Here is a 15012-nt window from a genome sequence, read left to right as displayed (position 1 = left end):
TTGCCCATGTCCCCAGCCACCTACTTGTCCCTGCTTCTTGCCCTCTAAGCTTCTGGGGTATCAAGGCCTGGGCTCCGAGGAGGACCAGCAGGGAGGTGCCAACCCCCAGTGCCTTTGACGTTGAAATTCCCTGCACGCGCTGGTCAGGAGCCCGTGGCGTGTCAGATCCCCTGCCTGCCCCCGGGCTTTGCAGGACTCTTCCCTTCTCTTGTCTCTTGTGATGCTCACGACATGCCTTTAAGGGAGGGGTGGGTCTCCCCGTCTCACATCTGAGGAAACTGAGGCTTAGGGAGGTAGAGAAGTTCACCTGGGTCAGAGGCACAGCTGGGGTGGGGCAGGGCCAGAGAGAGGCCTCCCGATCCTCACTCCCAGCTTCCTCCTCCTGACCCTGGCTGGCCTCCGGGGCTGTGGCCACAGCGGGCTGGCCTCCGGGGCTGTGGCCACAGAGAGCTGGCCACCAGCACCAGGGGCCTCCCCTCCTCGTGTGTTGCAGAACGTGGGCTGTGACTTCGAGATTGACTCTGGCGCTATGGAGGATCGCTGTGGCGTGTGCCACGGCAACGGGTCCACCTGCCACACCGTGAGCGGGACCTTCGAGGAGGCCGAGGGCCTGGGTATGGGGTGGGACCGCTGTGGGGAGGGGTGTGCTCTTCACCTGGTGGCCCCTTCCCCATCTCCCCCCGGGCCCCTGTCCTTGGCCTGGTGGCCCCCACCCAGCCTAGAGATGGCTAAGCAGGGAAGCCTTGCTGGGGTGGATTCTTGCAGGAGTCAGGGGACCCCTGGCCCACGTGCAGAGACCTGTCCCCATGGGGAGTCCTCCTGTCCCAGAGACCCGGCTTGTGTGTGGCCCCTGGGCCTTTCAAAGAATGGTAGTCTCCTCGTGAAGCTTCTCAGACCCCAGCTCCGTGCCCTCACCTCCGGTCTGTTTTGCACACGTTGCTCGAGTACTGACTGTGTGCTAGGTGATGGGGACATGCAGGTGAAGCGCTCAGTCCTGCAGAGGGACAGAACCTTCTGGTGTGACCAGTGCAGTGGAGGGAGGCCCAGAGGGCTGTGGGAGCACTGAGGAAGAAGGTCCTGGCCTGGGGAAGTCAGGGAAGGTTTCCTGTAGGAGGCGGAAGTTGAGCTGAATCATAAAACTCAGAAGAGATGGAAAGGGCATTCCAAATGGAGGAAAGAGCTTGTGCCAGAACCTGGAGGCAAGAAGGGAAGGCAGGGCCAGCTATGGGGCCTTGAGTGCCAGGCTGAGAAGCTTAGATTTCATCCCAGAGATGCAGTGCAGTGTGGTGGATAAAGCACTGGCCCTGGAGGCTGCTCATATCCCAGCAGGAAGCTCATGACATTACTATCCCTGTGTGCCTCACTTTGCTCATCTGTAAAATGGGGATGACAACAGTACCTATGCTATAGGGCCGTTACCCATGAGCTTACACACGTGAGGTGATGAGAGTAGTGCCCGGCACATGATGGGTGTGACGGAAGTGAATGAATAAAAGCAGGCCGCGTGGGGATGAGGAGGGTGTCCCAGGAGAAAGGCCTGGGCACTTTGGTTTTTTTAGAAAGAAGATGCCAGCTGGCCCTTAGAGTAGGAGATGGATCCAGCCTTATGATGAGACCAGTTTAGGTCCCCAAGAGAGGAGTGACGGGGCATGGCCACAGGGTCAGGATTTGTGGCACCTCTGCGAGGTTTTGGTGACCCAAGACAGATCCGAGCAATTTGGGGAGCTCAGACTTTAAAGCTAATGGCGAAATCTTTGGCATCAGCAGGCGGAGGCAAGTGGGGAGAGACATGAGGGGAGCAGGCTGGGATAAGCAACCTTCTCACCCTGGGCACAACCTATGCACAACCCTTGGCTGACAGGGTATGTGGACGTGGGGCTGATCCCAGCCGGCGCACGCGAGATCCGCATCCAGGAGGTGGCCGAGGCTGCCAACTTCCTGGCACTGCGGAGCGAGGACCCAGAGAAGTACTTCCTCAATGGTGGCTGGACCATCCAGTGGAACGGGGACTACCAGGTGGCAGGGACCACCTTCACATACGCACGCAGGGGCAACTGGGAGAACCTCACATCCCCAGGTCCCACCAAGGAGCCTGTCTGGATCCAGGTGCCTGCCTCCCGAGGCCCAGGCGGGGGGAGCAGAGGCGGAGTCCCCAGGCCCAGCACCCCCATGGCAGGCCTGGTCCTGGAGTAGTGAGCCCTGGGTCAGTCACAGAGCCTGGCTCTGAGCCAGGCCCTCCTGCTGCGGCCTCTACCTCGGTTTCCCCATCTTTAAAATGGCCCAATCGTGTAGCTGCAGTTCACAGAGGTGGCTGCGGTCAGCTCCTTTAGGACTGGGTGGACGGAGAAGGCACCTCGTGCTCATGGGCCCCCGCCTGCCCACCCAGCTGCTGTTCCAGGAGAGCAACCCCGGGGTGCACTACGAGTACACCATCCACAGGGAGGCAGGTGGCCACGGCGAGGTCCCGCCGCCCGAGTTCTCCTGGCACTATGGGCCCTGGACCAAGTGCACAGTCACCTGCGGCAGAGGTGAGAAGTGGGGCAGGCACAGCCCCGCCAGCAGGGGCTTCATCTCTGGACAGGGACACTGGCTTCAGCTTCCAGCTCACTGCTGGGCCACCATGGGTTTAGAAGTTTGCTTCTCTGAGCCTCAGTTCCCCATCTGCGAGATAAGGCTAGCAACTGCCCCATGTCCCAGGCCCACTGGGAGGGTAAATGGATGAGGCAGGTGGGTGCTGGCTCGCGGCGCGTGCTCAGTGTGCTCCAGCTCTTGGCATTCTCCCTCCAGGGGACACAGCTCCCCCTTGATTTAGTCCTTGCTCAGCTCTGGCAGGTCTTGTGCCTGCATTTCTGCTGCGTCCTGGAGACCAGTCCAGTGGCCCTTCACCACACTGACTTATTTCCCTGAACTATTTATAAAAAGGGCAATTTCATTAACTCTGACTCTTCCTCACTGTATTTCCCTGTCTCCCCCTGTGCTCCTCAGTCCCCTTTCTCTGTGTTTTTGTCTCCTCCCATACTCCTCAGTCTCCCCTCTGCCTCTCAGTCTCTTCCCATACCCCTCAGTCTCTTCCCATACCCCTCAGTCTCCCCCCATACCCCTCAGTCTCCCCCATACCCCTCAGTCTCCCTCCCATTTCCCTCGGTCTCCCCCCAGCTCCCCAGTCCCCCCCATGCCCCTCGGTCTTCCTCCCCCCGCTCGATCTCCCCCGCCGTTCCTTGGTCTCCCCACACCTTAGTCTCCCCCTTTGTCTCTTAGTCCTCCCCTTTTCCCCTTAGTCTTTGCATCGTTGACACTCAGTATCCTCAGGGTCTCAGAATCGGGAATCTGACATACAGACATTTGAGCATTCCTTCAATTGTTATTATGATGACAAAATTAAAATGGAGAACTGGGCAGGTACCTTCCAAAGCTAGGAAACCCACTTTATGTAATACAGCTGTCTTTATTTTATTTTGTTTTATTTTATTTTATTTTAAATTTATTTTATTTTATTTTATTTGAGAGGGAGTCTCACTCTGTCGCCCAGGCTAGAGTGCAATGGCGCAATCTTGGCTCACTGCAGCCTCCGCCTCCCAGATTCCAGTGATTCTCCTTCCTCAGCCTCCCGAGTAGCTGGGATTTACAGGCACGTGCCACCATGCCCAGCTAATTTTTTGTTATTAGTAGAGATGGAGTTTCACCATGTTGGCCAGGCTGGTCTTGAACTCCTGTTCTCAGGTGATTCGCCTGCCTCGGCCTCCCATAGTGCTGGGATTACAGGCGTGAGCCACTGCGCCTGGCCTAATACAGGTGTCTTTAATTGGACAAACGTGAAAACCAACAAATACATTTGCAGCACTAGACATTTGGGGAACTGTCCTTCAGCAAATTGGCTGCTTCGCAGTTGGACCTCTTGGGATCATCTGCAGAGGCAAGTGCCCCATGGTGGCTGGAACAGACAGGGGTTCTTTGTCTCAGGCAGGAAGTCCCAGGTGCACAGTCCAAGCTGGCGGGACCTGGAGCTGACTGGCCCTCAGCCACACCGTCCTTGCCATAGCAGCCTCCCCTCCACTCCTGCTTGCCACAGATGGTGTCCTCCCTTCCAGGGCTCTTGCAGTGTTCTGGGCAGGAAGAAGGAGAGGGGAAAGGGCTGACTCCCAGTGAGGGGCTTGTGTCTTTTTCTCCCGAGCCAGGACTGTGTCCCAGACCCTCCTAGTTGCAAGGGAGCGGCAGTGGGGTGTGTTTTCAGCAGGTCCCATTGCTGCCTTGAATAAAATCAGAATCTGTTGGTGAGGAAAGAGGGGGATGGATGTGGGACTGGCAGCTCAGGGGAGGGACAACTTGCTCGGGACCACAGGGCAGGGGGTGGAGCAGGGAAGGGAGAGCCACCAGCAGAGGGGGTCCTGCAGCTGGGCTTCAACGGGCAGTATGGAAGTGAGTGTCCAAGGTGAGGAGCGTGGCTGTGCAAAGTCCCCAGGGTGGGCAGTGGCAGAGGGTGTGAAGGACAGGAGCAGTGCCAAGGCTGGTGTGGGGATGGAGAGCAGGGGCTGCCCCTTGATGCCCCATTTCTTGTCCAGCCGTTCTCTGAGCCATTGGGAACGGTGTGGATGGTGGGATGGTGTGTCGATGGCCCCTGGACACATTGGGCCCTGAGGGCTCAGGCAGCGGCTCCTCCAGCCATGAGCTCTTCAATGAGGCTGACTTCATCCCGCGCCACCTGGCCCCATGCCCTTCACCTGCCTCATCACCCAAGCCAGCCCCAGGAAGGAGCACAGGGAGCCAGGCTTTCATTCTCCTCCCAAGGCTGAAGCCCCAGCCCCCGGTCACCCCTCACCCCAGCCCGGGCCAGCCTGGACACTTGTGGTCCTCCTCTTTGGGTCCCTGGATGTGGAAATAGGCCTCAGGTGACGCTCAGTTTCCCTGAGGGGAGGGTGGCAGGAGCCACGGCTAGGTTTGCATGCTAGCAGCAGCTGGCATGGATTGAGCTCTTAGGATGTGCCGGGCACGGGCCGAGCCTGCACATGCAAGAATACACGCAGTCCCCCCTCCAGGGCTTGGAGGAGGCAGGATTGTTGCTCCCACTTTACAGAGGAGGACGCTGAGGTTCAGAGAGGCCAAATGAGCTGCCCAGGCATCTCAGCTAGGAAGCAGAGGGTCTGGGCACCCAACCCACTAAACCTCCACACTCTGTGCCACCCCTCCAGGGGCAGTCAGAGGGGAGGCTACATAGGAGAGGGGGTGGGTGAGAACCAGGAGGACAGCGAGGAGGCGACGGTGGAGGTCTGCCTTCATCCTGACATGGGCAGTAAGGCGCTGTTCTGGGAGGGTTCTGGCAGAGACGGTGTCTTTGGGTCTTGGGCGGTGGGCACCTGGGTGCCAGTCCCAGGCTGAGCCCCATGGCCCCTAGGTGTGCAGAGGCAGAGTGTGTACTGCTCGGAGCAGCAGGCAGGGCCCGTGGACGAGGAGCACTGTGACCCCCTGGGCCGGCCCGATGACCGCCAGAGGAAGTGCAGCGAGCAGCCGTGCCCTGCCAGGTGAGCCCGCCCCCATCCCCCGCCAACTCCCCACCCATAGGCATCCTGGGTCTGCCACAGGCCCCTGCATCTGGGTCCCTGGAGGCTCCGGGGAGGAGCAGAGGGAGCCGGGCTCTCATTCTCTTCCCAAAGCTGAAGCCCCAACCCCGGGTCACCCCTCACCCCAGCCTAGGCCAGCCCGGATACCTGTGGTATTGAGCTCTTAGGATGTGCCGGGCACGGGCCGAGCCTGCACATGCAAGAATACACGCAGTCCCCCCTCCAGGGCTTGGAGGAGGCAGGATTGTTGCTCCCACTTCACAGAGGAGGACGCTGAGGTTCAGAGAGGCCAAATGAGCTGCCCAGGCTCATTGGGTCCCTGGATGTGGAAATACGCCTCAGGTCATGCTCAGTTTCCCTGAGGGGAGGGTGGCAGGAGTGGAGGGACTGTGCCATGTCACCAGGCTTTGAGGGTATGAAACTTACCTGGGCTTGGAGCTCTGGAGAATCAACCACTGGCCTCAGTCCCAGCTCTACCCAAACCCCAAGGGCCTGGAAGCCCAGCCTGGCCCTCCCTGCTGGTGAGCCTGCAGGCCACCTGTCTGATGCCACACTGATGCCACCTGTGTGCCCTCACCAGGTGGTGGGCAGGTGAGTGGCAGCTGTGCTCCAGCTCCTGCGGGTCTGGGGGCCTCTCCCGCCGGGCTGTGCTCTGCATCCGCAGCGTGGGGCTGGATGAGCAGAGTGCCTTGGAGCCACCCGCCTGTGAACACCTGCCCCAGCCCCCTACTGAAACCCCTTGCAACCGCCATGTGCCCTGTCCGGCCACCTGGGCTGTGGGGAACTGGTCTCAGGTGAGTGTGGGATGGGAGGGGGCCCACCTCCAGCTCCACCCTTGGTCTTCGGCTACAGGAAGGCAGACAGCCTTCCTGGAGCCCTTGTGGGTGGGAGAGAGCCTGGGCATTCCAGGGTCCAGCCCCTGACTCTAAAGCCTCAGGGATCAGGAAGCCCCTGGCAAGTGTGGCCACAGCCGTGGCCTTGAGCTGGGCAGGGCCAGAGAGGGCTGGCTGGGGACTCTGCCACTCTGACATCGGGCAGTGGACAGGTTACCCAGCCTTGCCCCAGCGTCCCCTGGCAGCCTGCCTCCCAGCCTAAGCCCCTCACCCTGGCTTCCCCTGCAGTGCTCAGTGACATGTGGGGAGGGCACTCAACACCGAAATGTCCTCTGCATCAATGACACTGGTGTCCCCTGTGACGAGGCCCAGCAGCCAGCCAGCGAAGTCACCTGCTCTCTGCCACTCTGTCGGTGGTCCCTGGGCACACTGGGCCCTGAAGGCTCAGGCAGCGGCTCCTCCAGCCACGAGCTCTTCAACGAGGCTGACTTCATCCCACGCCACCTGGCCCCACACCCTTCACCCGCCTCATCACCCAAGCCAGGCACCATGGGCAACGCCATTGAGGAGGAGACCCCAGAGCTGGACCTGCCGGGGCCCGTGTTTGTGGATGACTTCTACTACGACTACAATTTCATCAACTTCCACGAGGATCTGTCCTACGGGCCCTCTGAGGAGCCCAATCTAGACCTGGCGGGGACAGGGGATCGGACGCCCCCACCGCATAGCCGTTCTGCTGTGCCCTCCACGGGTAGCCCCGTGCCTGCCACAGAGCCTCCCGCAGCCAAGGAGGAGGGGGCACCGGGACCTTGGTCCCCTAGCCCTTGGCCCAGCCAGGCCAGCCGCTCCCCACCCCCACCCTCAGAGCAGACCCCTGGGAACCCTTTGATCAATTTCCTGCCTGAGGAAGATGCCCCCATAGGGGCCCCAGATCTTGGGCTCCCCAGCCTGCCCCGGCCCAGGGTTTCCACTGATGGCCTGCAGACGCCTGCCGCCCCTGAGAGCCAAAATGACTTCCCAGTTGGCAAGGACAGCCAGAGCCAGCTGCCCCCTCCATGGCGGGACAGGACCAAAGAGGTTTTCAAGGATGATGAGGAACCTGAGGGCCGCGGAGCACCCCACCTGCCCCCAAGACCCAACTCCACGCTGCCCACTTTGTCCCCGGTCGGCAGCACCCGCTCCTCTCCTAGTCCTGACGTGGCGGAGCTGTGGACAGGAGGGAGAGTGGCCCGGAAGCCAGCTCTGGAGGGTGGCCTAGGGCCTGTGGACAGTGAACTGTGGCCCACTGTTGGGGTGGCTTCTCCCCCTCCTCCTCCCATAGCCCCTCTTCCAGAGATGAAGGGCAGGGACGGTCCCCTGGAGCTGGGGACTCCCACCTTCCCAACCCTAGGACCAGGCTCATGGGACCTGCAGACTGTGGCAGTGTGGGGGACCTTCCTCCCCACAATGCCGACTGGCCTCGGGCACACGCCTGAGCCTGCCCTGAACCCAGGACCCAAGGGCCAGTCTGAGTCCCTCAGCCCTGAGGTGCCCCTGAGCTCTAGGCTGCTGTCCACGCCAGCTTGGGACAGCTCCACCAACAGCCACAGAGCCCCTGAGACCCAGCCGCTGGCTCCCAGCCTGGCTGAAGTGGGGCCCCCCACGGACCCATTGGTTGTCAGGAATGCCAGCTGGCAAGCGGGAAACTGGAGCGAGGCAAGTGGTGTGGGCTGGGCGGGCAGGGAGTTTGTGCGGGACCTTGGTGACTGTTTCCTCATCTGAAAATGAGCAGAGTGGGACACAGGTGCCATCTGTCTAGCCTCTCCTGGGGCAGGGGTTCCCAGGATTGGGGGATGAGGGGACCCCGGAGCCCATTCCTGGGCAGCACAGGGGGCTTCAGGGAAGGCAGGGGCAGGCACACTCTGGCAGCACGGCACGCCCCAGGATGGAGCTGGCTCAGAGAGCTGTGCAGTGGGGAGGGTCCCTACATGACTGCCAGGCCCAGTCCTGCCCAGCAGGCAGCGGTTTCCCTGAGGCTCCACCTAGCTCCTCCAGGCTGGGCTCAGCCCACTGCCACCTGGCTCCGCCCTCAGTGGCTCCACCCTCCTCTGGCAGTGACCTGCCAAAGGAGTCTGAGCTGCAATGAAAGAAGCTGGCTAGTGCCCCCTCCCTGGGTCCCCAGATGGTCACTGCAGGAGAAGCAAGCTTCTGTTCAGATCCCTAATTTTGGGGCGGGAAGGAGCAGGCTGAGGCCCACAGAGCTTGTTTTGCGCAGGGATACCCAGCGATTTGGCTGCTGGTACCAGGACCCAGCCTTCCCTTCCCTGGTGCCTCTGGGAAGTGACGAGGCTGGTCAGGATAGCTGGTCAGGGGTGCTCACAGGGGCCCCTCCCCCCACCTCTGCACCGATGACACTGAAACACACGCCCTTTGTCCCATGTGAGCAGGAGCGGCTGGTTGCTGGGGGGATTTGACTTTTCATCCTCACGGTCTTCCTGGGAGGGGGGTGGAGGAGCCTATTTTGCATATAAGGAAACTGAGGCCCGGAAGAGGCCCTGTCTTGCTGAGGTCTCGCTAGCCTAGGTGGGTAGTTTCCTGGCTGTGGAGGCCTGGCGGGGATGGGATCTGCCTGGCTTTCATGGGTCTGTGTCCCGCAGTGCTCCACCACCTGTGGCCTGGGTGCGGTCTGGAGGCCGGTGCGCTGTAGCTCCGGCCGGGATGAAGACTGCGCCCCTGCTGGCCGGCCCCAGCCTGCCCGCCGCTGCCACCTGAGGCCCTGTGCCACCTGGCACTCAGGCAACTGGAGTAAGGTGCGTGAGGATGGAGCCAGGACAGGCATCCCCAGGGCATGGGGTGAGCCCTGGTTCCCCACGGCCTGTGTTCCGAGAGCAGCAGGGAAGGGGAGGGCTCCAGGCTGCATGTGTGTGTGCCTGATTGCACCGGATTCCGAATCTCTTGGGAGTCTTCTCATCTTTGTCTGGCTTGGCCTGTCTCCTTTCCTCTGTATCTTTGACCCCATCTGGACTTGTCTTTCACCAGCTTGCCTTTGTTCCTCCCTTTCTCTGTCTGTCCCAGCCCATGGCAAACCCTGGCCATGCCACCTTTTGCCCGGGGCCTGCCAGCCTTGGCCTCTCTCTGGGGCTCTTCAGGGATTTGCCCCCGGCTGGGGCATGGGCTTGATGCCTTTCCCGCCACATGCCTCACGGGGTCACGCCTGTGGGCCTGCACGTGGGGATGTGTCCACACACGTCTCTTGGTCCCCAGTGCTCCCGCAGCTGCGGTGGAGGTTCTTCAGTGCGGGATGTGCAGTGTGTGGACACACGGGACCTCCGGCCACTGCGGCCCTTCCATTGTCAGCCCGGGCCTGCCAAGCCACCTGCGCACCGGCCCTGCGGGGCCCAGCCCTGCCTCAGCTGGTACACATCTTCCTGGAGGGAGGTGAGGCCTGGGGGTTCAGATGGGGGGAGGGGACGCCCTCAGACCCTGGCTGTGCCCTGACTCCTTCCCTGCCCACCCAGTGCTCCGAGGCCTGTGGCGGTGGTGAGCAGCAGCGTCTGGTAACCTGCCCGGAGCCAGGCCTCTGCGAGGAGGCACTGAGACCCAACACCACCCGGCCCTGCAACACCCACCCCTGCACGCAGTGGGTGGTGGGGCCCTGGGGCCAGGTGAGCCGGGCTGCGGGGAGGAGCAGGGAGCGCCTGGTCAGTCCTGGGTTGGGTGAAGGAGCTGTGGAGTGTGTGCTGTGAGCCAGGCTCTTTGTGGCCCTGTCACTGGACGAGGCCCTGCCCTGCTGGTGCTCACACCTGCCAGGGAGAAACAGACAAGGAAAGGGCGGTGTGCTGTGATGTCAGGGAAGGCCTTCCGAGGAGGGGTCTGGGGTTGAGACCTGAGGGAGGAGTCAGTGATGCCAAGGACAGGGATCGAGGGGACAGCAGGTGTGAAGTCTGAGGCAGGAATGATGAGCTTAGGGGGACCAGGGAGCCCAGCAAAGGCCAGGGGCAGAAGGGGGCGGAAGAGGGGCCTCGGATGGGCAGGACACCTTCTGCTGGGCCTATTTGGAACTCAGGGGTTTAGAAATCTCAGATTTGGGCCCTGAGCTGGGCCCTGGAGTCGGCTGGGCCAGCGTTTGAGTCTTTGTCCCACTGGCTGCTGAGTGACTCTGGGCAGGTTGCTTTGCTTTGCTGGGTCACTGTTTTCTCATCTGTAAAATTGGAACAGCTTAGGAGAGGAGGGTCGGGAGGATTAAATGAAGGAATGCAACAAAGCACAGGGCTGGGCACAGCACGACACCGGCACAGACTCAGTGCACGTTTATGGCTGATAACAATGAAGCCTGGCAGGCTGGGCCCTGGCTGTGAAACCTGTCTCCTCTCCTCCTGCCCATGGGCTGCGGCAGGTCCTCTCCCCTGTCCCTTGGGCACAGTGGTGTCTCGTCCACATCTCTGCCCACTGCTGCATCAGGGCTCCATCCCGGGGCCCCTGCCCAGGCCTCTCAGGCATGTCCCATGTGAGGGGCTCACTGCCCTGCAGCCCCGAGGGCTGTCCCACGATTCTCATGCCCCTCCCCTCTGCAGGAGCTGATCCCACAAATGAGAGTGGGGTTCCAGCACCAAGAGGGCTCTGGGAATGGGACCAGATCCTCCAGGAGGCACTGAGAGGGCAGCTGGGAGCAAGGGCAGGCCAGTCAGGCACAGGGCATAGGGACGGCTTCCCAGAGGAGGTGTCCCTGCCCCCACTGCTAGGGCTGGCCCTAGAGACACTCATTCCTCCCCTGCTCCCCCCAGTGCTCAGCCCCCTGTGGCGGTGGTGTCCAGCGTCGCCTGGTCAAGTGTGTCAACACCCAGACGGGGCTGCCTGAGGAAGACAGTGACCAGTGTGGCCACGAGGCCTGGCCTGAGAGCTCCCGGCCATGTGGCACTGAGGATTGTGAGCCCATCAAGCCTCCCCGTGAGTCCCCTGACCCCAGGCTCCCTGCTGAAGTGAGGTGGGATGGGGAGGGTGACAGGGAAGTGGGGTCGTGAAACCATTGCACCCACAGCACCGGCTAGCTCCATCTGTAGTCTGGGCTCAGGAGCCACTGAAAATCCTGATGCCACAGGATGCCATGCTGGAGGCTGGGCTGTGCTGGGAGTCAGTCAAGGGGAGTCCCAGCCACACAACACCCCACAGGCAGCTATCTGGCCTCAGGGGAGAAGAGGGAGTGGCCCTGGCCCCTGAGTTGCTGTGTGAACCTGGGTAAGCTCTTTCTCCTCTGGGTCTCAGTCTTCCCACAGTGAGGCCAGGCATGGCCCTGAGGCTGTGTGAAAGCTGGGCCTGGGTGAGTCCCTGTCCTTAGCCCTGGCCTGTCCATTCCCTGGCCAGAGGACTGCCTAGAGTGAGCAATGGAACCGCAGGAAGGGCCTCCCTCCCCTGCCCCCAACACACACACACACACACACACACACACACACACACACACACACAGACACAGAGTCATACACTTCCTTCCTGCAGTCCCAGCTGCTCCCAGCAGTGCTGAGGGCAGGAAATGGGGTGGCCCTGGAGTGTCACCTGGGATCCCCTCGCCAGCTGTGTGACCTTGGGCTCCATTTCCCTCTCAGGGCCTTCTTGTGCTGAATAAAGAGGCTGCCAAGCCCCATCCTTGCATAAATGAGGTCTGGGCATGAAGGGCACAGCACTGCGTGGGCATCCAGGTGGTACTCAGGGAAGGCGGCTTTTTCCCTTCCCCCAAAGCCACTGTCATCCCCAGTTGCAAGGTCGGGGAGAGGGCCTGGGGCTGACCCTGGCAGTCTAAGGAATCCAGAAGCTGTGGCGTGAAGAGCTGCGTCCCCTGTGCTATTGGCTGTCTGCTCCCTGCCCCTAGGACAGAGTCCTCAGCCAGGGCCCTCAAGCTGGCATTCAGGGCCCCCTGCAATCTCCCCGGTCTGCCTTCTCCCCTTGTCCAATGCAGCCATCTCTACCTGCGCCAGCCCCTGGGCAGCCCTCATTCAGGCTCAGAGTGGCCCCCTGCCATGCCTTGCTACCCTGCCTTTGGCATGGGTGGCCTTCCTGCCTCAAACCCCATTACCTCAAGGCCCAGTGGCAGTGCCCCCACCCTGTCCTGCCTGTCCTCAGCACGCACCCAGCCAGCATCTCAGAGCACTTCTGTGTGCCTCCTGAGCTGGGTGCTGGCACCATGTCTCTCACCTTCATGGCTAGGGCTGGCCACAGGGAGCGGGGTGGTTATGATCCCAGGGCGGGGGTGAGGACCAGATGGGGCAGAGAACAGGAACTGAGGCCCCTGGGGGCCTAGAACCAAGGACTGATGGCCCAGGAGGCTCTGGGCTTGCAAGGTCTCCCAGAGGCAGGTGTGAGTGGGCTGCAGGGAGTGGGCTATGGGGGCTGGTTTGGTGGCTGAACTAGAAGCTGTCCTAAGTGAGGAGTTTTCTGCCACCAGTGAACAGTGGAGGGGCGGCTGGGGAGGTATCTTGGACTTGGAGACCTGGAATTCCCAGATGTTCTGCTGGTCTGTGGGACAGTTGGCGGGACACGTGGAAAGCCGGGAAACTCGTGTGTGTGCTCACTGCAGTGACACAGCATGCTCATATCCGTTTGCTGTGGAGGTGGGGTTGACAGAGGGAAGGAACCGAGGCCCAAGAGGTGAAGCAGCTTGTCTGAGGTCACCCCAGGCAACCAAGATGCAGGCCTGCAGATGTGCACTTTGGAGCTCTGCCTGGAGCTGGAGTGGAGGAGCCTGCCTGCTGCCTCATGCCCTCTGCCGGGCCTGGGGGATGTCCCAGGCCCAGGGCTGGCTGCTGCCTTCCTGCTCCTCCTCCCCAGGGAGGTCTGCTGGAGTAAGCAGGGCCTGGGCGGCAGCTGGGGGCTGTCAGCAGTGGCAGTGGCATCAGGAGCAAGGCCAGGAGGCTGGAAACAAGCCACTTCCCAAAATAGCTCTGATAACCACGGGGCAGGAGGGCCCAGCCAAGCCTCAGCCCTGACAAGCACAGCCTGCAGCTGGCCTCCCTCCCCAGTGGGCCTGGGCTCAGTCCCTGGTTTCTGCTGACGGCCTGTAAGGCCCACTCACTCTAGGCTTCGTGGCCCACCTGAGAAGTGGGAGGCTGGCCTGGGAGATGGGATCCTATGACCCAGAACTCAAGGCTGTGTACAGCCCCTGTGGCTGGAGGTGGTCACGGAGGTCTGGCAGGACAGATGCACTGGGGCAGGGGGCGGTGGTGGGAGTCAGGGACAGAGGCTGCTGCAGGCTGGCAGGAGGCCCCTGGGACCGCAGTTCTGTGCCAGGATCTGTCGGGGGAACATCAGGGGTGAGCAAGGATGGAGATGGGGTGGCAGGGTGTCACCCTGGGCAGGCTCTTTAACAGGCATGTGAGGGGGGTCAGGGTGGGGGTCTCAGGACCTTTCCTCCAGAAACCTCAGCCCAGCAGTGCTGGTTCTCTAGTCCTGGGGTTGGCCATGAGCAGATGGGACAGAAGCAGCAACAGCTGGAGATGTGCAACTCCGGTTCAGGAGCCGCTCCAGAAACCGGGGCTCTCTGCTTAGTGCGGAGCTGCTGGAGCCTCCTTAAGGTGGTTGGGGTAGGGAGCCAGGTTCTGGGTACCCCAAACCACTGGTTCTGATGCCCCTCTGCCCCCCCCATTCCAGGCTGTGAGCGGGACCGCCTGTCCTTCGGGTTCTGCGAGACTTTGCGCCTACTGGGCCGCTGCCAGCTGCCCACCGTCCGTACCCAGTGCTGCCGCTCGTGCTCTCCGCCCAGCCACGGCGCCCCCTCCCGAGGCCATCAGCGGGTTGCCCGTCGCTGACTGCGCCAGGATGCACAGACCGACCGACAGACCTCAGTGCCCACCACGGGCTGTGGCGAGCTCCCGTCCCCTGCGCCCTAATGGTGCTAACCCTCTCTCACTGCCCAGTGGCAGGCTGGGGACCTCCTCTCCCTCAAAAAAGGTATTTTTTTATTCTAACAGTTCGTGTAACATTTATTATGATTTTACATAAATGAGCATCTGCCATTCCAAAGCACAGCATGACTTCATCTTGGATTTGGAGAATCTTAAAAGTGAGAAACTCTTCCCCCGACCCCTCTGCCCAAAACTCCACCGCTGCAGCACCTCGGCATGCACGGCTTCTCACCTGCTCCTCTGGGGCAGATCTGCAGGGGGCAGCGTAGAAAATGAGTCCATGAGAGTATGGCGTCTGGTGAGGCACGGAAGGTCTCAGAAGCCGGAGGGGCTGCTGCCCAGGGAGGGCTGTCTGCAGGGGGTGGGGTTCTGGGGGCAGGAAGGTCTTCTGGGCAGGGGCACAGCTTGGCCCTTACTTGCTGCCTGCCTCCAGCTCAGGCTCCCAGCATTCCCTGGGGCCCCACTCTGTGGTCCTCAGAGACTTGTTCCACAGGGATTGAGCCCACCTTGTCACTTGCAGGGACTGCCCCCTGGAGTGATGGGGACTGGGGCCCCCATGGGGACCTCCCTGGCCCTGTCTGTTCTATCTGTTGATTCTTCTGCAAAAAGCGGGCAGAGAGGGGAAGAGCAGGCTGGCCAACTGTGCCCTACTGTGTCCTCACGTGTCCCTTCATTTCTGCCCAGAGATAGGGCTGGGCTAATTGCCACTGCCTTGGGGTGGCCCCTTTCCCACCACCAGCCCCAGCTACAGGT

At 61.5% G+C, this 15012-nt stretch overlaps 1 protein-coding gene across 1 annotated transcript in view; it reads left to right on the top strand.

Moving 5' to 3' along the window:
• ADAMTS7 (ADAM metallopeptidase with thrombospondin type 1 motif 7) overlaps positions 1-14380 on the top strand; it is a 52924-nt gene extending 38544 nt beyond the window's left edge. Inside the window, exons 14-24 of the mRNA XM_030813835.1 lie at positions 494-614; positions 1862-2106; positions 2387-2528; positions 5390-5516; positions 6136-6349; positions 6677-8083; positions 9025-9177; positions 9632-9805; positions 9886-10032; positions 11152-11314; positions 14006-14380. Coding sequence (XP_030669695.1) covers positions 494-614; positions 1862-2106; positions 2387-2528; positions 5390-5516; positions 6136-6349; positions 6677-8083; positions 9025-9177; positions 9632-9805; positions 9886-10032; positions 11152-11314; positions 14006-14163 — 3051 coding nt within the window. The 3' untranslated portion in view covers positions 14164-14380. The remainder of the gene's footprint in view (positions 1-493; positions 615-1861; positions 2107-2386; positions 2529-5389; positions 5517-6135; positions 6350-6676; positions 8084-9024; positions 9178-9631; positions 9806-9885; positions 10033-11151; positions 11315-14005) is intronic.
• Positions 14381-15012: the final 632 nt, after the last annotated feature.

Source organism: Nomascus leucogenys, chromosome 6 (genome assembly GCF_006542625.1).
Source record: "Nomascus leucogenys isolate Asia chromosome 6, Asia_NLE_v1, whole genome shotgun sequence".
NCBI lineage: Eukaryota > Metazoa > Chordata > Mammalia > Primates > Hylobatidae > Nomascus > Nomascus leucogenys.
The sequence above is the reverse complement of the archived record's forward strand: the minus strand, read 5'-3'. Positions and strand labels throughout refer to the sequence as shown.